The sequence below is a fragment of the Panthera leo genome, chromosome A2 (genome assembly GCF_018350215.1).
Source record: "Panthera leo isolate Ple1 chromosome A2, P.leo_Ple1_pat1.1, whole genome shotgun sequence".
Lineage (NCBI taxonomy): Eukaryota > Metazoa > Chordata > Mammalia > Carnivora > Felidae > Panthera > Panthera leo.
The window spans coordinates 112,706,545-112,731,114 of record NC_056680.1 but is presented as its reverse complement, the minus strand read 5'-3'; the positions used below and the strand labels follow the sequence as shown (position 1 = coordinate 112,731,114).

At 40.6% G+C, this 24,570-nt stretch overlaps 1 protein-coding gene across 1 annotated transcript in view; it reads right to left on the bottom strand.

Annotated features, from left to right (window-relative positions):
• The window catches only part of DNAH11 (dynein axonemal heavy chain 11), a 358,932-nt gene extending 349,896 nt beyond the window's left edge, over positions 1-9,036 (bottom strand). The window contains exons 1-2 of the mRNA XM_042919849.1: positions 8,470-9,036; positions 6,833-6,976 (exon numbers count right to left, since the gene is read on the bottom strand). Of these exons, the coding sequence (XP_042775783.1) occupies positions 6,833-6,976; positions 8,470-8,832 (507 nt within the window). The 5' untranslated portion in view covers positions 8,833-9,036. The remainder of the gene's footprint in view (positions 1-6,832; positions 6,977-8,469) is intronic.
• Between the last annotated feature and the right edge of the window lie 15,534 nt (positions 9,037-24,570).

Sequence of the window (24,570 nt, the reverse complement as noted above, 5' to 3'; positions counted from 1 at the left end):
TGTTGAAGCCACACATCAGGTTCTACACTGAGAGCACGGAGCCGGCTTGGGATTCTCTCTCTCCTTCTCTCTGCCCCTCCCCCCACTCATTCATTCATTCTCTCTCTCCCACAAAAATAAACATAAAAAATTTGTTTTAAAAAGAAATAACTGGGGCGCCTGGGTGGCTCAGTAGGTTGAGCGTCTGACTTCGGCTCAGGTCATGATCTTGCGGTCCGTGAGTTCGAGCCCCGCGTCGGGCTCTGTGCTGACCGCTCAGAGCCTGGAGCCTGTTTCAGATTCTGTGTCTCCCTCTCTTTGATCCTCCCCCATTCATGCTCTGTCTCTCTCTGTCTCAAAAATAAATAAACGTTAAAAAAAAAAAAATTTAAAAAAAAAAAAACTACATGACATTTTAAATACTTTTGCTAAATATTATAAAATATAATACAGCTACAACTAAGAGTACACAGGAACACATAAGAATGTTGAAGAGCAGATTGGGAGTTCAGCTTTGGATATGTCAGATTTGAGACATTACACACTAAATGGCTATGTCCACAAGACGATGGATACCTAAGCTTGAAGTTTAGGAGAGAGGTCCAGGCTGGAGACACAAGTCTGGGAGTCCCCAGCACATCAGCATGAATTCCCATAAATCACTGAGTCAAACTCCAAAAAACGGTTCATAATGAATGCAAGTGAGAATACATTAGATCATTTGAATGAGAAAAAACTAAACATGAAGGCACAAATGACATTCCCAACCTGCAGTTCAAATACTTGGTCCATCCCTTTTTTATTCCATCCCATTAAGAAGCCAAACACTAGAAAACTCCCTCAGTACTTTACAGACCACCTCACTACCTCAGTAACAGTCTCTCCTTCACTCAACAGGATGACCAATTCAGCAGTCCTCTGCATGTCGTGTCTTTTGTTAATGTATAAATCAGAGTTGGAGGTTGATTAGCTTGGAATGCAAGTCACTGACATTCCATGTGACTGCACAACTTCCCAATCAAGCCAGCCCTGATAAAAAACCTTCCCAGAACATGCACCGCCACGGCCGTCTTCCAATCAACACATAATTTGGGTTTGGTCACTGCCTTTGCTGGCAACCACCTGAAAAAGTTATGTGGCTGTTTATTTTCTAATCGGTCTCTCCACCCTTGTTTCTCACTACCTCCCAGCTCAGGTTCCCCGATCCAGCTACATTAATTTACTCCTTTTTTTAAAAAGAACCTACATTTCCTCACCTCTGTGCCTTTGTAGTGCTTCTCCCTCTGCTCAGAAAGCCCTTCCTCCTCCTACACATAGCTATCTCCTCCTTGTCCTTCAACACTATGGGGACCACATAATTTACCATACAATTCCGGAGGCTTTCGAGAGTACAAAGAAACACTAAAAAGCCTTAGCGGACATTAACTGATCTCTGACAGTTCTAAGCCAAAAGTACCCCAGGCAAACTGAGACCTAGGATCATCCTATTTCAGAGTCCCCAGCCCCTGCCAGCCCTGTAGGTGTGGGGAGCATCATGAGGCTCCCACCCCATGATGCTGAAGACTCCTCCAGGAGCCTCCTGTGTCCTCCTACTGCAAGCTCAGCAACCTGCCTCCCTCATCAGACTACATGTCTTCTGAGGACACAAACTACATCACTAACTACCATGTGGTGTGGCCAGTCACTAGCAATGAGTAGGTCTTCAATAAACAGTGATTAAATGAATAAATGAGATTAGCATAAAATTTCCCGAGTGTCCTCTTCACCGGTCCAAAACAATCCAAATGGAAAGAGAGATCATATGCCAAATGCTTCTCTAAAGAAATACCTTGAAGCTTCAGGGTTTGGTCTCTTATAACAACAGGGTATCAGCCCTTAATTGACCTTCATTCATGTAACAAGTCCGGAGCTCCTACTACGTGTCAGGCAACGTCTTGGGTGTTTGGGCCACAACAGGGAGCAAAACAAAGATTCAAAGCTGGGACTAGGGTTAGGCAAGTGAGGCATTCACACAGGAAATAGAATCTAAAAGCCACCAAAAAACTCAGTAATCAAGACGAATAATTTTTTAAGATACTTTTTAAATCAAAATTAATGCAACAAAAATGATGAATTATCACTATTTTTAAATAAAGGCAACATCAGTATTACGGGTTTATTTTTGCTTCGGGCTCCAATATGATCTAGTACAGTACTGTTAGTGATCGACTGTTTATTTAAATGTTGACTTTTTCATTTTGATTTTTTATTAATGTTTACCTATTTCTTGAGAGAGACAGTGTGGGGGTGGGGAGGGGCAGAGAAAGAGAGAGAGACAGACACCAAATCCAAAGCAGGCTCCAGGCTCTGAGCTGTCAGCACAGACCCCAATGCAGGGCTAGAACCTGTGAGATCATGACCTGAGCCAAAGTCTGAGACTTAACCGACTTAGCAACCCAGGCACCCCTCATTTTTATTTATTTATTTTTTAAATACTGCATTGAAAGGAGGGCAGTTGTTGGGATGAGCACTGGGTGCTATACGTAAGCAACGAACCATGGGAATCTACCCCGAAAACCAAGAGCACACTTTACGCACTATATGTTCACCAATTTGACAATAAATTGCATTAAATAAAAAACCATGAACTCATATAAATATTATGTACATCTCAATTTAAAAAAATAAAATAAATACTGCGTTAAAATTTCATCCTGATATTGAGGGTTTTTTTGTTTTGTTTTGTTTTTGCTCCCTTTGCCTCCCTATAAATTTGCTCTTGAAGTGGGTGCCTCATTTGCTGACCCTAGTCCCTACCCTCCTCAAGGGTGGCTTTAATAAAAGATATATGAGTAAAAAGACTTGAAGGACATTAAGGGGTTAGCTGCGTGAATTCTGGGGGAGGTAAAGAAATAGTAGGGGCAACAGTGTACCTGAGACAATTAAGGATCAGCAAGGAGGTCACGAGTTAGCAAGTGAGAAGAGTTTAAAGAGGTCACAGGGAGGTCAGGTCACAGATTCTGGACTAGGGATTGCATCCTTTAATACACCTAAGAACCAATGATGATCCTGCCTCAGTAGCTCTGAAGACGACCCTGAGATTCTACAGTTCTACCAAGTTTTTAGGTAAGGCTGATAGCTGTGATCCACAGAGAACACAGAACATGCAAAGTCTAGACTACTAAAAGCATTTGGGCCCTTATTCAGAGTAAAACGAGAGCAGAGAAGTTACATGTTCGGACTCATGCTTCAACAGAATCCCTTTAGCTGCTATGTTGGGAATACATTCTAGATGGAAACCACACAAAAGCATAGAGATTAGTTAAGAGATGAAAGCATGGGAATGCAAACTGGTGCAGCCACTCTGGAAAAAGGTATGGCGGCTGCTCAAAAATTAAAAATAGAACTACCCTATGATCCAGTAATCACGCTACTAGATATTTACCCAATAACTACAAAAATACTAATTAAAAGGCATACACGTACCCCTATGTTTATGACAGCATTATTAACAACAGCCAAATTATGGAAGCAGCCCATTGACAGATGAATGGATAAGGAAGATTTGGTATATACATAAAATGGAATATTATTTTTCCATAGAAAAGAATGAAATCTTGCCACTTGTAATGACATGGATGGATCCAGAGAGTATAATGCTAAACAAATTAAGTCAGAGAAAGAAAAATACCATATGTCACTCAAGTGAAATTTCAGAAACAAATCAAATGAGTGAAGGAAAAAAAAAAAAAAAAAGAAGAGGGAGATGAACCAAGAATCAGACTCTTAACTACAGAGAACAAACTAATGGTTACAGGAAGGGAGGTGGGTAGGAGGATGGGTAAAACAGGCAATGGAGATTAAGGAGTGCACTTTTCATGATGAACATGAATTCATCATGATCTTGGTGTGGATTTGTGTGTGATGTATAGAATTGTCGAATCACTCTACTGTCTACCTGAAACTAATATAACACTGTATGTTAATTCCTATATAATGTAACAAAATGAAATGAAATAATAACATTAAAAAAAAAAGAGAGAGAGAGAGAGATGAAAGCAGTAGCACAGGTGAGAGACAATGGTGAACCAGACCAGAGTTGTAGCAGGAGAGGAGTATGGAGGCTGATTCTCAGTGTATTTTGAAGGTAGAACTTGCATGATTTCCTTTTGTTAAATATTATTTTAATCCAAGTTAGTTAACATATAGTGTAGTATTGGTTTCAGGAGAATTTAGTGATTCCTCACCGACCAATGACACACAGTGTTCATCCCAACAAATGCCTTCCTTAATGCCCATCACCCATTTAGCACATTACCCTACCCAACCCCCTCTAGCAACCCTCAGTTTCTCTATAGTTAAGAAACTTTTATGGTTTTACCCCCTCTCTTTTTCTTATTTTTCCTTCCCTTCCCCTATGTTCAACTGTTTCTTTAATTCCATAAATGAGTTAAATCATATGATATTTATCTTTCTGACTTTTTTGTTTAGCATAATACATTCTAGTTGCATCCATGTTGTTGCAAATGGCAACATTTCATTCTTTTTGATCACCAAGTAATATTCCATTGTACATATATAAATTGAATATATATATATATATATATATATATATATATATATATATGCATGCCACATCTTCTTTATCCATTTGTCAGTTGATGGACATTTGGGCTCTTTCCATACTTTGCCCATTGTCAATAGCACTGCTATAAACATTGGGAAGCATGTGCCCTTTCAAATCAGCACACCTATACCCTTTGGATAAATACCCAGTGGTGCAATTTCTGGGTCATAGGGTAGGTCTATTTTTAATTTTTTGAGGAACCTCCATATTGTTTTCCAGAGTGGCCACACCAGTTTGCATTCTGACCAGCAGGAACTTGCAAGATTTCCTGCCAGAACGGATACAACGTGTGACACAAAAGAGTTAGGGCCGTCTCAGTAGTTTTCTGGCTTGAGCAACTGGAAGGAAGGCGTTCATGCCACTATTGTGGAGATAACCACAAGTAATGCAGTGGAGGCTGGGGAAGGTCAGTTCAACTTTGGACAGGTTTGGGATGTTTATTAAAATGCAAGTGTGAATTTCAGGAAAACAAATGGATCCCCAAGTTTGAAATTCAGGAAAAAGATCTTGGCTAGAGAGACCACATCATCATAAGCCACTGTTAATCAGCCAATTTTGCGAGCTACACTGGATACGAAGCAAAGACAATCCTTATAAAAATGTTTTCAACCCAATCATCTATAGCCAGTCCTTAGGGCCTTCTTCATACCGAATGTAAGTCTTGTCCAAAAGTAAACCCAAGTGACTTCCTAAGTGTGATCTCATTTTTTTTGTTCCCAATACTCAGATCTTCAAGCATAATTACATGAATCTTCTAAACCACTTAAACTCTGAGCTTCTGGATGGCTTATACGTACAATAAATGTACTTGTAGACAGCTTACTCTCTTTCATTTCATCTTTCTCAGAGTGGAATGCAGACCCTGGTATGGAGATAAATCCACACCAAGATCAGAGGAACTTGCAAGAGTTGTGTATCTTCTGTCTGTTGCCAGACAGACAGTAATGTAAGAATTCAAACAGAGTACATCCTTGCCCTTCCAAGCCCCAGCTGATGGCAGTCTAGTTTCAAATGACCAAGAGTCATTCCCATTTCATGTGAAATGCGTTCATCAGGTTCAGTTCGGTAAAAATTTCTTGAGCTTCTGCTACAGACCAAAAGTGTCCCAGGTAAAGATAGAAAACTCTATCGGAGTGTCCCTGAAATCATCTAAAACCGAGTAATTTCAACAGGAGGAGAGGGAAACAGAGGTAAGGTGGTGAAGTTGGGAGTTAGAGAGAGACTTTGGCTAGTCCAAAGACAGCGAGAGAGACTCAGGAAGTAGAAGTGGCATGCAACAGAGAGACTGGGAAATCGTTAGTAATAAATATTCTGGGAATTATTCCTACCTTAAGCACTGGCCTTGGCAGAAATGCACTGATTACAGAGATCTGATTTACTTCTATCTAACCCAGGGGCTCTCAAAGTTTGGGGCACATTAGAATTGGGATTTTAACCATTGTAACCACCTGGCTCCCACCCCATTCTGATTTAATTGGTATTAAGGTTGACCAGAAAAAGGCAGGTTAGATAGTTCCCCAGGTGATTCTAATGTTCAGCAAAGTTTGAGAATCTCTGCTCTAATCCTACAGAACCTGGTCATTTGGTACGTCTTTCCTCAAAGACATACCATCAACAAACAGAATCGTATGAGATCAGATATTGTAGAAGACTGGCCCCACCCCAGACCTACTGGAGCAGCCTGACTTTAATAAAATCCCCAGGATCCCACATTAAATCCCATTTAAAAAAAAAAAAAAAAAAACACTTTAAAAAAAATCCCACCAAGGTACTTTTATTACAAGTATCAATAACCTGGGTTTAGACAGCATTTCTCTGATTTAAGGGGACAGAAAGAAGAATTTTAAAGCAACCACTTCAAAAATTCGTTTCTATTATCTTTCCACATTATCTGACCTGAGGGTCACAGAAACTAACAGAAATCTGAAAAACTTATGATACACGCTTCCAAAGTCTAAGTTTGTCTCTATTCAACGTGAAATTTAAAACCTATAGCTAATTACAAGAGCCTATTCAAGCTTCTTTTTACTTCCCATATTTATAAACAAAGAGAAAAAGGATAATCCTACAGATTACCATCTGTTGAATATTATCAGTATCCTCTCATTCAGAAACAGTTAACCACATTGCATCCACCTAAAGAGATTATTGGCTTCTACATTCTTTTTTTTAACCAGAGTTTTTCTGAATAATTCCAAGTGCCATAGAGATAAATTAAAGATTCAAATATTAAGGACAGACTAGTACCTCATCTAGGAAAGTAGTTACATGTCCGAAAGATGAGGCGGTTAACTCTCCAAATAAAACCGTTTGAGAAAAGTCATTTACTCCAATGTTTTCAGTAATCTTCTTGGCAATATAAACAAGTTTATGTTTTCCATCTCTTGGGATCTGAAACAAGAGCAAGATGATTAGTCCAAGTTCACAGTGTAGTTTCCATATTAACACATAGGATTTGCTCTATCTAACTTGTAGCTAGATTGCTAAAAAAGGAATAAAACCTGGCATCTTGCCTACCTTTATAAATAAGGTAGTTCCACTGCTCTTTGCCCTACCTTCTGCAAACTGTATAGTTTTGTTCTTTTAGAATGCTAATTCCACAGCATTATTGGTATGTAAATATCACCTTTAAGGGGGCTTGTCAATTACCCAAGATCATTATATACCCTAACATCTCCTTATTAAAAACAAATATAAGGAGAATTTAGCATTTTTCTATCTTAGGAAAGGTCATTCCTTTTTATAACCATTTTTTTTGTTGTTTGGAAATAAACCAAAGTGAAAGGAAGTTCAGGCACAAGAGGTTACTTTGTAAATCTATCCTCAAAATAAAATGTTGAATGAAGATATTTTAACATTTCCACAAGTACTGAGCTATTTCTTCAGATATGATGATTATTTAACTTAAGTAATCCTAGACTTAAGTATCCTATCTCCTTGTTTGACAAAATTTTTAATTAGTTATAATTGGGAAAAGAGCAAAACAAAAAAATTCAGATCTCAAAACCCTAAGGCAAATTCCTGTTACTCTTTCTCTGGGATCCTATTTCCCAACTATTAAAGTGACACACAGCGATGATAAACACTTCACACATACAACACATTACACTGAGGCACTGTAAACACTAAAGACTTGATTTTGGCTCAGGTCATGAACCCAGGGTGGCAGATCCAACCGCGCATCTGCTCCATGCTGAGTGTGGAACCTGCTTAAGATTCCGTCCCGCTCCCTCTGACCCTACCCTGCTCATGCTCTCTCTGAAATAAATAAAAATAAAAATAAATGCTGAATACAAATGCTGTATTTATAAGTGATACCTTAACCTCCAACTACAAAGTCTAAAAAAAAAAAAAAAGGAAGGAAGGGAGAAAGATGGAAGGAAAGAAAGGACTGCCCCCCTTCTCCCTCCAGGGCTGGTAAACACCATGTGTGCGCGGAGTGACAGAGCACTCCTTTTTTAAAGACTAAGTATTTTTCCTAGGATTAAATGTGACAGACAGACTTAGCATATGAAAAATTATTCAGGCTCTGCTAAAACATTTTTTAAAGACAGGACCCAAGATTGGCCCAAGAGCGATTGAAAACAGAAGTTATCTGGCACAGAGAACCCACCTTGCTCCCAAAGCCTAGGCAGTTGAAAAAGTGTAGCGTAGCTTTTCCTGCTTTATCTGGGTTGGGCAAACTAACCTTCTAGAAAACTAATCCACAGTTGCTTAACTGGAGAGTGGGCGCACGTGGGTGATTTTGCAAACTCCAAGGCAAGGGCTCCCAAAGAAAGTTTCTTAAAGCGCCTAAGTGCATGCCCCCAAGGGAACCCAAGGACGCGACTGGCCTGTCCCCGTACTGGCAGCCTGACAGGGTCCCTTAGCCTGTCGCCCCTTACCTCCCGGGCGACTGCGAGTGGTCCCGCGGCGGCGACGCTGAAGACAAGGCAGGCGGGACTGGGGTTCTCCAGGAACTCTCCCAGGACCTGCCGGTTTTCCTCGCTCTCCAAATGCTGGCTCCATTTCTCCGCTGAGAGCCCTAGCATCAGCTCCAGGCGGCCGCCGAGAAAGCGCACCCGCGCGTCTCGGGCGAAACTCCGAGCTCTCCTGGCCGCCGCCGCCTCTTCCTCCTCTTCCTCTTCTTCCTCCTCCTCCACCCCTTCCTCCTCCAGCTCCTTCATGCCGACCACCTCCAGGCTAGCGCCCGGAGTTAGGCGAAGGGCTGCTTCTTCTGGAAACCCGAACACTTCCCGGGCTGCCATCACGCACGTCCAAGAGAATGCTGGGTCGGTCGGCTCCACACGCTCGCGTCCCTGCCCAGCCTGGGGTGGGCGAGGACACTTCTCCCCACACGCGCTGCGGCAGACGCCCACCCCCTCCGGCGACTGCAAGCAGCGTGGCCGCTGGCCCACACCTGCTGCTACTTGGCTGCGGGCGCGGCACGCACTGCTAGTCCCACCGGCTGAGGCTCCGACCCAAGCGGAGCTGCGCGTCCAGTTTCCCGGGAGACGGCGTCCCCGCCCCAGTCAGCTGTGGGCGGGGTCAGCGCCCGGCTGGGGCGGCTCTGGAGGGCGTGTTCTCCTCGTGTCTCAGCCGCTGAGTGGGTGGCTTCTTCTGCCCAACGACACCTTGTCCTACTGGACGTTCCGTGGGGTTCCCAGGGAGCGAGAGTAACAGCCCATCACTGATTACTATAGTTTATGCAGTGCTGTCTTGTGCCGAGCTCCGCGCTAAATCCTTAGCCTTATTTCATATAATCCCTAGAAAGTCAGGGCTTCGACTGCTCAGTTTGTCTTATGAGCAAGGGAACCAAGTCACAAAGTGGCTGCGCGACAAGGAGAAAGTGGAACCGGCATTCAGACCTAGCGCTGAGGGCTTTTATTCACCTTACTGCAGGTTGTCTGAGTAGTACCAGAAAAGAGCTAACCCGGCAGTGCGACTTCTCTGGTTGTGGAAATAAAGATCTAGGTATTCGAAGCCCTGATTCTGATCCTCACCTGCTACTTAATAGAATGTTAATATGCCCAATAAGAGAATGGATAGCGCTCTTTGTGCACTGCAAAGCAGCACCAGAATTATCGTGCAATCCAAAAGTAAATAAAAGATCATGGGAGAAAAGTTCCAGATTAAAACCAGTCCCCATGATATTGCAATGGAAATTCAATATGGCATATTGACATCTGTTGAGTCTATTAAAGAAACTTACATTACTGAAGTAGCCAGAATTTTGTGGGAGGAGTCCTTGAGCTAAACTTTTTTTAATGGGTCCGCTTTAATTGTTCATTTCAAAACAAAAACTTCAATCCCCATTCCTTTCATGGGAGCTATGGAGGAGTGTTGCCCTCAATCCATTATAATAACTAATTATTGAGGGAGCTCTTGTAGCTCAGTCAGTTGACCTTGGGATTCTCGATTTCCAGTAAGTCATGATCCCAGGTGGTAGGATCAAGCCTCCAGTGGGCTCTGAGCGTGGAGCCTACTTGAGATTCTCTCTCTTCTCTCCCTCTGCTGCCTCCTCCCCCGCTGCCCCCCTCACGAGCTAGCTCTTTCAAAACAAAGACAAAAAAACCCTCATTTTGATAAATAGGTGTTTCTAGCAAGATTTAGAGATTCAATTATTTCTCCTTTTGGAATTTAGTCTGATAACCATCTGTAAGCTTTTCTAGTAACATAACCAGATTCCTGAATTAGCATATGCTCCTGGAAAGCCTTTATAATGACTTTAAGCCATTAAGGGTGCTATGTATGGGCCACAGCAATCCTTGATCCTCCAAAAGCAGTCTGGGAATCACTGCAAACACCTTACAATGGACTTTAAAAAAAAACTTTTAAAAAATGTTTTTATTTATTTTTGAGACAGAGAGAGACACAGCATGAGCAGGGGAGGGGTAGAGAGAAAGGGAGACACAGAATCTGAAGCAGCCTCCAGGCTCTGAGCTGTCAGCACAGAGCCGGACGCGGGGATCAAACTCATGGACTGTGAGATCATGACCTGAGCTGAAGTCGGACGCCCAACCTACTGAGCCACCCAGGCACCCCTACAATGGACTTTTTAGTCTCTCCCGTCACCCCTGTATTCCAGCTTTGCATCCCCCCTCAGAAGAGAAACAAACATGCCGTAAGTAAGAGATGACTTAACTTGAAAGTGAAAAACCACTTTCAGACTCTGAAGAAAAAAAAAAAAAAACCTAGATGATAGTGCTAGTATTAAAGTACAATTTTCAAAAAGTTAAATCTATAACTCAAAATACAGAATGAAGGCATGTCAAAGATTTATTCAACCCATTATTGAGGAAACCAACAAAATGGTGACACTGGTTCCACAGGGAATTAGAGAAAAAGATTTCTAGTCAGTGGTGAAAGACTGTTGGAATAAAATTACTAGGGTAGATACAATACTTCCTAATGTCCTCCAGGACACTATAATGTTAACTTTTGTTTGAGTTTTTTTTTTTTTTAATAATTCCATTTCAGAAATTAATTTACATCTCGAACAAAAATCTATAAATAAAAATAGAACTTTATAGAGTTTAGATCTGTAACCAGTAGCAAATAATGATTCAAAGGAGGGACATTCCTTGTAGATAATTAAGTAATCTTTTGGTGGACCAGTTAAATGATGTTCCAGTGTGACACTGAAAAGACATGCTGCCTTTCCTTTACCTTAGGTAATTCCCAAGTTTTGAATAAATTTTCTTATTAATAGCTAACATATATCAAGTGCCAACCAATCAAGGGCTATGTACTGTGCTGAGTTCATTTATCTGCCCTGCAAATATTTATTGAATGCCAAGTAAGTGCCAAGCACTGTTCCAGGGGCTGAGGATACAACAGACTGAGTTCTTGCTCTCATATTACTGGTATAAACCAGATGTATATTGGCTACATGAGAGCTATACCAACTGGGTGCACTTTCCACTCCTACCACTACTGAGTATGGGACTCTGACCAGCTACTTACCTTCTCAGTTTCCTCATCTACAATAAGAATAATAAAATGACAGATTTGATGATTTTTCAGTAAATATTCCCTCTCCCTCATCTTTCTGTTCCTTTGAAGTTGTATTTGGCCATATGACTTGCTTTGGTCAATGGGATGTTAGCAGGCATGACACAAAGGCTTGAAATGTGTTTGCATGGTGGGGCTTGCCCTCTCGTGCCCCTGCCATTGTCATGATCAGCACATCCCCAGCTAGCTCTCTGATGCAAGGAACCAACCTGGACCCAACTTGAGCTCAGAGGTAAGTCCAGCTAAGCCTGGTCTAGATCAATCTGCTCTCAATCAACCTACAGATACAGGAATAATAATAAATGATTATTGTTTTAAGCCACATATTGTGGTAGGTTTGGGATTCAGCAATAATAGCATGGCAATAGTCAATCAGAGGGTTGTTGTGAGAATTAAATTAACTCAGTTTACATACATGGAAAGTATGAACACTTGGGTCGGTGCCTTGTACACTTAAGCATTACAAGGAGTTTATCATTAATTAGGGAGTAAAAAACAGAAACTAAACAAGCAAAGGTGTAGTATGTTTACTATGTCACATAATGATAGGTTCTAAGAAGAAAAGCAAAGGAGGGTAAAAAGTGGGGGAGGACAATGCTAATTAGTATCAGTGTTCAAGAAAGCCTCAGTTTTGAGCAGAAATCTAAGTGAGGAAGTGAGCCACGGATTCTGGGAGAAGACTATTCCATGCAGAGCAAAGAGCACATAGATCCATAGAGATGATGCTTGGTGTTTGGACAAACAGCAGGGCCAGTAAGAAGGAAAATAGTAGGAGAAGGGGAGAAAGAAGAAACATGCGACCAAATCTTGTAGGGCTACGGTAATGGCTGGGTTATTCTTAAACCGAGATGGTGTGGTAGAAACCGCTAACTGTCCCCAGTGTGCACTCACCCTTTATTCCTTCAGGTAATAGGACACTTACCCCATTCCAAGTTTTAATGGAACTCATGGTCACCCAACTGGAAATTTCATTTCCTAGTTACTCTTGTAACTAATGGAAAGTGAAAGTAATGAGGTACGACTTTTGTGTCATGTTCTTAAAAAGAATCTGCCAACCCTCCATTTCTTCTGTCTTCCCAGCTTGCTCGCTAATATACGGACATGGAATGCTGAGTCATGTTCAATCACGCAAATAATCATTAAGCATATGAAAAGATGGTCAACCTCCCTCACAAAAGAAAAATATAAATTCAAACTATAGTACAATACTATTTTCTTACTTGCTAGCTTTAAGATTGACATATTCTTGGTATAACTAGGGAAACAGGCATTCACATCACTGCTGGGCATTCAAACTGATACGATCCCAGAGAGTTAGTTAATTTCTAGAAAAATTACATGTGCATTTGCCCTTTGACGCAACAATCTCTCTTCTAGGAATCTATACACAAAGCTGGTTATCACAACACTATTTATAAGAAGAAAAGCTAGAAGCAACTTATATGCCCAGGAGTAGAAGACTGGTTCAATAAACTACAGAGCATCCAAGCAATGGAGTAATATGCAGCTACAAAAAGGAATGAGGATACCTCTATATGCGTTAGTGGAATGATTCCCAAAATACATTTTCAAGTGCAAAATGAAAGGGAGAGAAAAATCTATATATTTTGCTGCCATTCATCTGTAAAAACAGAGATACCCTTGCATCTGTACCCTTGCACCACCCCCCTCCACACACACAGTATTTGTTTATTTTTTGAGAGAGACAGAGAGCATGAGCAGGGGAGGAGCAGAGAGAGAGGGAGACAGAGCATCCAAAGCAGGCTTTATGCTGAGAACAGAAAGCCCCAATGCAGGACTCAAACTCACGAACCGTGAGATCATGACCTGAGCTGAAGTCGGACACTTAACCGACTGAGCCACCCAGGCACCCCATATTTATGGGAAAATATAATTACCATAATGGAAGAATAAGCCAAAAATGTTTAAAATTATTTACACATGAGAAAGGGTAGAGAAAACAGGGACAGAAGCTAGACTTCTGAAAATATACATCATTTTCCATAGTTGATAGGAATCGTGTAAATATTTTACATAATTAAAAAATGAGTTTAAACTTAAAAAACCTCTAAAAATAAAAAACAAAATGAACCAAATGAATTTATCTGTATATTGAGTTAATTGGCATAGCCATAGAGAGAGGAACTATTTTAAGTGATTTTAAAACAGTAATTAGATGGTGTATCCCTAAAAAGATAAAACCTAAGAACAAAAAGAAACACACAAAATAAAATAAAAATGATGTAAAAAAAATAATTTTAAATTGTTTTCAGTAAGTATGTTTCCAGTAATTGCGTGGGTAATATTATTATAAAAATGACTATGCATTATGAGAATAAAGCTATCATGGATTAGATTCTTAGATAAATAGACTCTAAGGCTCTTTGGGGGATTTGCATGCAGATCATTTATTATGGAGTGTGCTTTAAATAACAAAAAAAAAAAATACTTGTAAGGGAATAGAAGAGCCAGACTGGGCAGAAGAAGAAGTTGAATCGTCAGGAAGTTGCAAGAGATTTGGTTGATCCCATGAGGAGCTCTTAAACCGTGATAGCCCTTTACGGATGTCCCAAATTGAGGCAAGAGAACCACAACTTTGTAGCCCCATATTTCACCAGGAGAAGTGGTATAACCTTCCCCAATTTCTGGGGAAAGACTTAGCATGAGGCTTCAACAGGCAATATTTCCAGCAGATGAATGAATGAGTTCCTTGTTCCTGAGGGGAAAGATCTGGGCAGCACCCACTACAAAAGCAAATGAATGATTATGCTGGTGTCCTTGGAAACCAGGAATTTGGGCAGAGTGAGAAAGAATAATTGACAGAAGACAGATGAGGTTAAGTAAAAACCCTTTAGACTTGATTTTAAAATTAAAGTTTTAACATATAGTCATGATCTCCTGTTTTTTATAAACTATCCGTCACCTAGTTTTGCTCACTGAAGAGTCTGAAACAAGAAGTAACCCTTTGCCATGAGCATCCCTGATGCTTAGACGTTGGTCTCTAAATACCATTTTCTACTCATAGAAACAAGGAAACTTTGAGAAACGGCTGTTTCTAGCTGCGGGACAGAAAAAGCACAAGTTGGTTTTGGAACATGCTGTAACAGCAGAAAGCAAGGAAGCTATCAAATACTTATGAAAGCGTGACAGAATTTTTCAGAAGCCAACTTGAAGAGGCTTCCACTACCTTAAATTTGAGCTCCGGTGAAAATAAAAACTACAACAGCTTGAAATGTTTCAAGTATGTGGCAGTCCACGAATATGTGATGGAATATGCTTCCGGCTTCTGCTTATGATATAGAAATTTAAGAAGAACTTCCCTCCCACCCTTATGACAACAGTGACAAAATATGTAGAGAAATCTGCAAAAATCACAACGTTGCTTGAACTCATCAGAGACCTAAGATTGCAGGGCGATGAACTACACTGAAGAGATGGGGCATGAGTACTTGATTACCTAGAGGTGATACCTCTAGAGTACAGAGACTGTTGGGGCCACAGATGTGAGGAGGATCTGTAGCCACTCACAGGCTTCTTTCCATGGACACGGCAGAATTCTCACTAAAACAGTTTGGTGAGAGCCCTGAGATAACATCCTTGCAGCTCAGGCCTGGGGAAGGGAAGCAAGACCCCATTTCACCCCATCTCTCCTGTCCCTTCTGTGCTAGTTTCCACCAGTATCCCTCATCCTCCAAAGAAAATCATATCATCATATATAAAGGTACCAAATCAACACACTATACATCCAAAACTCACACAACGTCATCTGTCAATTACATTTCCATTTTTATATACAAATAAATACCCTCCCTTGACCCCCACAATTAATTAATTAATTAATTGATTATTCAACACTCCTTCTATCCAAAAGATGTAGCCTAATTCCCCTCTCCTTGAAGCTAAGACTGCATTTAGTGACACTTGCATTGAATAGAGTATGGCAGAAAGATTGAATGGTGAGGCAGACATGGAAAAATACTTTCTGGCAAATCAGCTCCACCCTAAACACAAACTAACATTACAGGAATTTGAAGCTTGGGGTGTCCTAAGCATAATCAGAGCAACATTAAACCTCAAGCCAGGTCAATTACCCACACTGTAACAGAGCTGAAGAATGCTTATGATAAATTCATCAGTAGACTCGACACATCTGAGCAAAGAATCAGTGAACTTGAAGATAGGTCAATAGAAATTACCCAAAATGAAACACAAAGCAAAAAGGGAGTATAAAAAGGATGACAGGACATCCAAATGCTGTGGGACATTATCAAACAGTCTCAAACATGTAGTTGGAATCTCAGAAAGAGAGAGAGAATGAGGCCAAATAAATATTTCTTAAAAAAGTGGCTGAGACTTAATTTTTCAACATTAATGAACAATGCTAAGCATAGTTCTAAAAAACTCAAAGGGCAGCAAGCAAGATACATACCAGACAAAGTAAAACGAAGCAAAATAAACAAAACCCTACATACACATCTAGGCATATCCTACTCAAAATGTTTTAAACAGAAGACAAAGAGAAAAATCTTAGAAGCAACCAGATTGTGGGGGGGGGGGGGGGGGCGCGGTGTGGGGAACCAAGTGGCATAAAGGAAAGAAGTACAACAAATTTACTTTCAAGCCATAAGATAGTGGAGTGACATCTATGGGAGAAAAAAGGGTTAAACCAGAATACTATAGCCAGCAACAATATCTTTCTAATTGAAGAAAAAATTTAAAAAAACGTTCTCAGATCAACAAAAACCGAGAGAATTCATTGTCTGCACACCTGCATTATAGGAAGGTGGCAGAACAAGATAGAGGAAACCTGGTTTTCAGGACAAATTGTTGGAGCAGTGCTGGAGCAGTAGAGCAGTACTGTCCTCAAAGCTTTGAACTTGTACATAAAAAACAGAAATAACTTTTTTTTTTTTTTTACTGTGTTTTGGGCCTCTGTTGAAGCATTTTAGTCTATATTCTAGTGTGTGCAGATGGGAGCCAATAAGGGTTCTTTAAGGAAAAGAGTGACATGGTTTCACTAAGGTTTTAAAAGGATGATTCTCTCTGTTTGCTGTGACTAGGCAATGAAGAATCAAGGATTATAGCAATAACCCGGAAGAGAGATAATGGTGGTGATATTTAGCAGTGGAAGTGGTGAGAAGTTATGAGAAGTGGTTAGATTTTAAAGGTGTTTTTAAATTTTTTTGATGTTTGTTCATTTATTTATTTATTTATTTTGAGAGAGAGATAGAATGCTAATGGGAGAGGTGCAGAGAGAGAGAGGGAGACACAGAATCTGAAGCAGACTCCAGGCTCTGAGCTGTCAGCACAGAGTCTGACTCAGGGCCTGAACCCAGAACAATGAGATGATGACCTGAGCCGAAGTCAGATGCTTAAACAACTGAGCCACACAGGTACCCCTAAATTTTTAATATGTTTTGAAGATGAAGCCAACAGGATTTGTTGAAAGTGTGGATATGGGATATACAAAAAGAAAAAAATTATGGATTAATAGGATTTTTTTTTTCCTGACAAGAGATTTATTCGAGATGTGCTAAGATAAAGGAACCTGGAGGTAAAACACATTTGAGGAAGGAAACCAGGACGCTGGGTTTGGACATGTGAAATGTCAGGTGTCTAGTAAATGTCCAGCTGGAGGTATTGAAATGTCCGTTGGATATATAGTCTAGGTTAAGGGGACAGGTGAAGCTAGAGAAATAAACTTGAGAGTCTTCGGCATAGGGACAATGTTTAAAGTTACGAGACTAGAAGAGATCACCTGGGGTTATCTGAGGACCAAACGCTGGGACTAAGGAGGAACCAGCAAAGGAGACAGAGAAGGAGAATCTAACGGTGCAGGAGGAAAAACAAGGAGAAAGCAGAGTCCTAGAAGTCAAGACAGGAAAAAGAAAAAAAAAAAGTTTCCAGAAAAAGGGAGTAGCCAACTATACCAAATGCTTCCGACAGGCCAAGTGAGGTGAAGACTGAGAATCAGTTGTTGGACTTACACAAAGTGGTCATTAATGACCTTGAAAAGGGGTTTGTCAAAGGAGCGATGAAGTCAAAAAACTTGGTTGGAATGAGTTTAAAAGAGGATGGAATAAGAAAATTTGGAGACAGTGAGTACAGGAAACTCTGTTTAGGAGGAGCAGAGAAATGGAGTAGGAAGTTGGTGTGGGAAGAATTTTCTTTTTCTAGATGTTTTCTTGTTTTCTAAATATATCATTGCCCCTTTTTTTTTATGAGAATGGTTTACTAGAGAGGGAAACGTTGCTGATGATGGAGAAAAAGGGAAGGGATTGCTGTCTTTGAGCAGGAAAGAAGAGGATGGAATCTAGTGTTACATAGGGATTCGCCTTAAATAGGAATGCAGAGATTTCATCCACAAAAGCAGAAGAAAAGGCAGAGTAAGATATGGGTAGCTTGATACATGGAGGGATGGGAACGTATGGAGGCTCTCTTCTGACTGCCTATTTTCTGATGAAGTAGCAGCAAAGTCATCAAATGAGAATGCCAAGGAGGGAGGAGATGTTCAAGGTTTAAGATCAGTGAAGGTGTGCAAGAGTGGTTGGGGAGACAGAAAAAGTGAATCGAATATGGAAGTACAGTAGGTTTGCAGAGCAACACCAAGGGCCCACTTGAGTTTAATTGATATGATTTTCAGTATTTCTTTTCAGCCATATTCAACTGCATGGTTTTTGAAGCTAACTTGGTTGGATTTTACCATGATTGGTTGGTTTTTGCCAGGATAGTTTGATGAAGGGAGATGGGGGCAGGAGAGTTGAGGGTGTATGGAAATTAGTCATTAATATTTTACTACAAATGCAATATCACCTTACACCTGTTAGAAAGTCTATTTTTAAAAAAAATAACAAGTATTGGAGAGAATGTGGAAGAAAGAGAATTCTTGTGCACTGTTGGTGGGAATGTAAATTGGTGCAGCCACTACGGAAAACAGAAGTTCCTCAGAAAATTGAAAACAGAACTACTTGGGACGCCTGAGTGGCTCAGGTGGTTGAGGGTCTGACTTCGGCTTAAGTCATGATCTCACTGGACATGGGTTCCAGCCCCGTGTCAGGCTCTGTGCTGAAGGCTCAGAGCCTGGAGACTGCTTCGGATTCTGTGCCTCCCTCTCTGCCCCTCCCCCACTCTCTCTCTCTCTCTCTCTCTCTCTCTCTCTCTCTCTCAAAAATAAATTAAATAAATAAAAACGGAACTACCATATGATCCTGAAATCCAACTTCTGGGTATATATCTGAAGGAAATGAAATCACTGTCTCACTATCTGGAAGAGATACCTGCACTCCCATGTACATTGCAGTATTATTCACAGTAGCCAAGACATGGGAACAACCTAAATGTCCATCTATGGATGAATGGATAAAAACAGTTGATACACACACACACACACACACACACACACAGACATACACATAAGCACAACACACATATATAAAGAAGGAAATCCTATCTTTCAAGACAACATGAATGGACCTCGAGGATATTACGTTAAGAGAAAAAAGTCAGATAGAGAAAGATAAATATTGTATAGTATCACTTATATGTGGAATCTAAAAAAACTGAACCTATAGAAATAGAGAGTAGAATAGTGGTTACCAGGGCTGGGGGTTGGGGAAAATAAGCAGATGTGGTCAAAGGGTACAAATTCCCATGCATAAGATGAATAAATTCTGAGGATCTAACGCACAGCATGGTGACCATGGTTGACAATACTGTCCTGAACACCTGCCAAGAGAGTAGATCTTGAATGTTCTCACCACACCTAAAACAACAACGAAAAAGGTAATTATGTGAGACGATGGAGGTGTTAACTAACTTCATTACGGTAATCATTCCATACCTATATAGGTATATCAAATCATGACACTGTACATCTTAAAGTTACACAATGTTACCTGTCAATAAGGCTGGAAGAAATATTTTATTAGGGTACCTAAGCTAAGTAAGGAGAGAAATGAGGGGCAGTAAAAAGGTAATAGAATTAATGGATTCTGACATGGAGAAAAGTGAAAAGTTTGCCTAGAATATGTACATATTCAATTTCTCCTCTGGGAAAGTAGGGTTTCTGCTAAACACCTCCAAGGATGAATTCAGACTTAGCATTCAGGACCAGCCTCAAGTAAGAGTATGTGACTGTTTTCAATCTCCTAAAAAGGTTTCCTCTACCGTTTGCCAATGCCTAAAGTCCCCTCATTTGCTCCAATCACACAATTATTCCGTGCGGATAAGTAACACATTTTCACAACTTTTTTTCAAGTAAATAGAGTACTTAAAAGAGTAGGAGGATACCCAACAAATGAAGGAGAAAAGAGCGCCCTGAGGAGAACAGTAGAGGGAAACAGTGAAAATGGAAGATAATTTATCGATCCCCTGATCCCACCAAAAGGGATATGTCAGGAATGCTTCAGTTCGCAATTGCAGTTAACCAAAACCCAACTGACAGTGGCATACGATAAGGACGTTTATAACCTCACATAGGTGAAAATGTCCAGAGGTAAGAAAAGGAAACATCTGCATTTTTGAGTGGAGAAAACTTTCCAAAGCCTTCCACAAGACTTCCCCTTACATCTAATCAGCTAGAATTATATCTCAGGCCCACATCTAATCCTTGCACTTCTCCAGGACAATGAGAACTTCTTGGTTAGTTAAGCTAATCAAGGTCCAACTCCAGCCTCCTCTTAAGGATATGGCCACTAGGAGGAGCCTGAACAAAATCTGGGTTCTGTTAGTGAGGAAAAAGGGAAAAGTGTCCATTTGGTAGTTAACCAATAGGGATATTAACCGTGGTTTTTTTCTCAGATGCCACTAATAACATAAGACATTATGGGAAATACCACCTTACACTAACGCAATTTCCCATGAATTACAAAGACTTCAGCACTTTTTTTTTTTTAATTGTGGCTGAACATTAAAAGAAATTTACCTTGGAGAAGCCCTTGACTGAGGCCATCTTAAGATTTTGGAAGGAGAAAAAGAAAAACAGGACAACACTGAAAAACTATGCAATTTGAGGGATTTTATTACCTGGATATTCAGAGATATCGAGACATTGAAACCAGTTGGTGAAGGACAAATAGAACAGGAAACTGCTAAGCCCTAAGATACGAAACAGGGGAGTAGAGAAGGGTGATACACCAATGAAGAGACAAATGCAAATCACAGACAGGAATATCAACTCATAAGGTCAAGATTATTCAAAGCAGATATAAAACAATAGTTTAGTTATATTTTTCTTAAGACTGTTGGTTTTGATTTTAAAAAAAAACCAACTTGGGGCGCCTGGGCGGCTCAGTTGGTTAAGCGTCTCACTTTGGTTCAAGTCATGATCTCGCGGTTTGTGACTCGGAGCCCCACATCAGGCTCTGTGCTGACAGCTCAGAGCCTGGAACCTGCTTTGGATCCTATGTCTCCCCCTCTCTCTGCTCCTCCCTTGCTCATGCTCTGTCTCTTTGTCTCTCTCTCTCTCTCTCTCTCTCAAGAATAAACAAACATTAAAACAATTTTTTTTAATTAAAAAAAAACAACTTAAAATCTTAGCGGAAAGAAATCTTAGCAGCATTACAATGGGTACATCAGCGATGTAAATATAAAACGCAAAAGGAGATTTTTCTGACCTAAATCTATGCATGAACTTTCTAGAATATATGCATGAATTTCAGAGTCAAAGGGGGGAAATATAGTAGAAAGTCAAAGGATTTGCAGAAAGAATCATCCCATAGTATTTAGGCAGAAAATACCAAGCTGTACTGGAAATGACTGACAAAAACAAGCAAGCAAGCAAACAACAACCACAAGGCTCTCAGGAAATCCTCACCCAGTACTTGGTGTAATCTCTTCCTGTACCAGTACAAGGCACTCTACTTAACATCATAGTTACTTGTGCAGCTTTCTTCTCGTTTTCTCATTAGCAACTAAGCCAGTTGAGGGCAGGAACTGTCAGGGACTGTGGCATTTATTTATTTATTTTATCTCCTACAGCATCCAGCATTGACTCTCTAGAAACACTTTTGTTCAAATACTTGTTGAATTGGAGCAAGCCCTTCAAAACAAGGCCAGCAAAAGGAAGGACTTCTGTTCTCGAAGAGATTTTAGTCAGGGCAAACGTGAGGGTCTCTGAAGGAAGACGAAAAAAATAAATCTGTGGAAGGAGATTAATTAAATTACAGGTGATCCGAACAAGAAAGCAGCTTTATTCTAGGTGCACTCGTTCCAGAGAAGGAAGATTTAGAGATTAAATAAATTCATCGCAAGAATATGAAAAGGAGTGAAGCTGTGGGGGGTATAAACACAATTATTTCTGAATATCTTCTAAATCGTATTAAACATTATTATTTCTATTCCTGTCTATCAAGCCTTGCCTTGAAATGAGAGATGAGGAGGAAGCCCAGAGAAGGTGCTGGGCCTCGGGCACAGGTGGGAATTCAGTGAGGATTAGTGACCTCTCCCAGCGTGGAGGCAGCAGACATGTATAATTAAGCCTCGAGTTTATTTAGCGCATAACAGTTTACAAAGCCCTTTCCTAGGAGCTATCCATCTTTCTTAGTGGAGAAAGTGGAGAAAGATGGAGCCTCGCGTTTGTTTAGCGCATAACAGTTTACAAAGCCCTTTCCTAGGAGCTATCCATCTTTCTTAGTGGAGAAAGTGGACAAAGATGTAAGGAGGAGAGCCGTGTGCTTTAGGTCAGAAAAATCTCCTTTTGCCTTTTATATTTACATTGCTGATGTACCCATTTGTAATGCTGCTAAGATTTCTTTCTGGACCAGTAAGCATTGCTTGCTTTTCTCCCTAAGTACACACATTCCTAATATGTTGGTAGTGAATTGTTACAGGATATAGAATTCCACATCAAACTAGAACATTCCCAAATTCCGAAGGACCAGCGTGTCCTCTTTAATGCCCAAATTCTGTCGGCACCAAAAAGCTGCCACCACTTTCCCTGCAATTCCAGTCCCTTACAAAGAGGGCATCGTCTTTGTGACTCTCTGGAGGGCTGCTAGGGCTGGGACAGGTTAGAGATAATAAAGCATTCTTTCAGTTCACACCAGGGGCCCCTTTCTCAGCCACCCAAGCCCTGCACCTCCCCATGCCAACGAGGATGCAAATACAGTAATCCTCCATGAACCTCAGTACCTTTGTCCTAAAATGGTCAGTAAAACTGCCATTGACAAAATCAAGATCTTTAAGAAGACAGTGTATTTTTGGGGTGGGGGGGGGGGGTTGGGGAAGGCAGAAGGGAAGTCACAAAAATAGCTTAAAGTGTAATTCTTTGTCAATTCTGTGGTATGCGTTTTGCTCACATCTCTAAAATTGGGGCATGTCTTACATTTGTGGTCTGCGCAGAGTCCTGTCGTTGTTACTCATGCCCCACCATACATCTGCAGCAAAGCTTGCAGAGAAATTCCTGGAGTTCTTTTATGAAATGCTGCATCATTAGTGCCGTTAATGTCACAGAAGATGATACTGGTTGAAAACTGATGACTCCTGGTATGTTAGTTAGCTATTGAGGTGAAACCTGTCCCCAAATGTCGCAGCCCGAAACAACAAACACGTGTCACTTAGCTCACAGGGTCCCTGTTGGTCAAGAATCTGAAGGAGTGTAGCTGGGTGCTGTGGCTCAGAGCCTGTGAGGAGGTTGTAGTCAAGATGGGGTCTGGGGCGGTAGTCATCTGAATGCTTGACTGGGCTGGAAGATGCACGTCAAGCTCACTTATTTGACGGTTGTCCAGAGGTCTCAGTTCCTTACCACGTGGGCCTCTCTTGACGACTGCTTCATACCACGGCAGCTGGTTTCCTCCAAAGTGGAGAATCCAGGAGGAGAAGAATTAGAAGGAAGCCACAGTGACTTTCTATGTCCCAGTCTTGGAAGTCCCACCTGGTCACATTCCACTTTATTCTGTTCATTAGAAGCAGTCATGAAGTCCAGCCCACACTCAAGGGGATGGAATTAGGCTCCACTTATTGAAGGAAGGAATATCAAAGAATTTATGAACATAGTTTTAAAATTACCACTCTTGGGCACAAACATGATTGAAAAGTTAGTCACTGAATATGAAGAAGCTATTTCATTTAGATTTTCTTGAAGATTTTATTTTTTTAAGTAATTTCTACACCTAATGTGGGGCTCGATCTCACAACCCTGAGGTCAAAGGTCGCATGTTCCACTTATTGGGCCAACCAGCCCTCCCTCATTTAGATTCTTCATGTAGGTACAGGAGTGATGCATGGGAAAATACCTGTCTAAATAAGTCTAATAGAGCTCTCAAGTATAAAAGAAAAATTTTAAGAATAATAAATCATTGTATTGTAGTGTTATTGGCAGGGGTATTTTAGTGATATACAAATTAATATATATAAATAACTGATCATGTCTCAGATTCAATAAATATTATTAACAGGCTTTTAAAGACCAGTGAAAATAAAGTGTAGGAAGCAATCACATTTGTTGATGTAACAGACCCTTTCTCTTTTAAAATTCCTTTTAAAATTATTTAAGGGGCCCCTGGATGGCTCAGTGGTTTAAGCATCCAACTCTTGATCTTAGCTCAGATCTTGGTCTTACGGTCATGCCCTGAGTTGGAACCCAATGCAGGGCATGAAGCCTACTTAAAAAAAAATTACTTAAGGGGCGCCTGGCTGGCAGGCTCAGTCAGTTGAGCGTCCAACTTGGGATCAGGGCATAATCTCCCGGTTCGTGAGTTTGAGCCGCATCGGGCTTTGTGTGGACAGCTCAGAGCTTGGAGCCTGCTTTGGATTCTGTGTCTCCCTCTGTCTCTGCTCCTCCCCCACTTGTGCTCTGTCTCTCTCAAAAATAAACAAATATTAAAAAATTAAAAAAAAATTACTTAAGTCATCATAATCCACAGAAACTGTATCTTACGCAAATATTACAAGAAGTTTTAAAATCAGTCCTATCTTTAAGTGAAATAACTTTTCCACTTATATTTGTCTTTGATTTTGTGTGTCTAAGTACAATGCTTATGTAACTGCTTGAG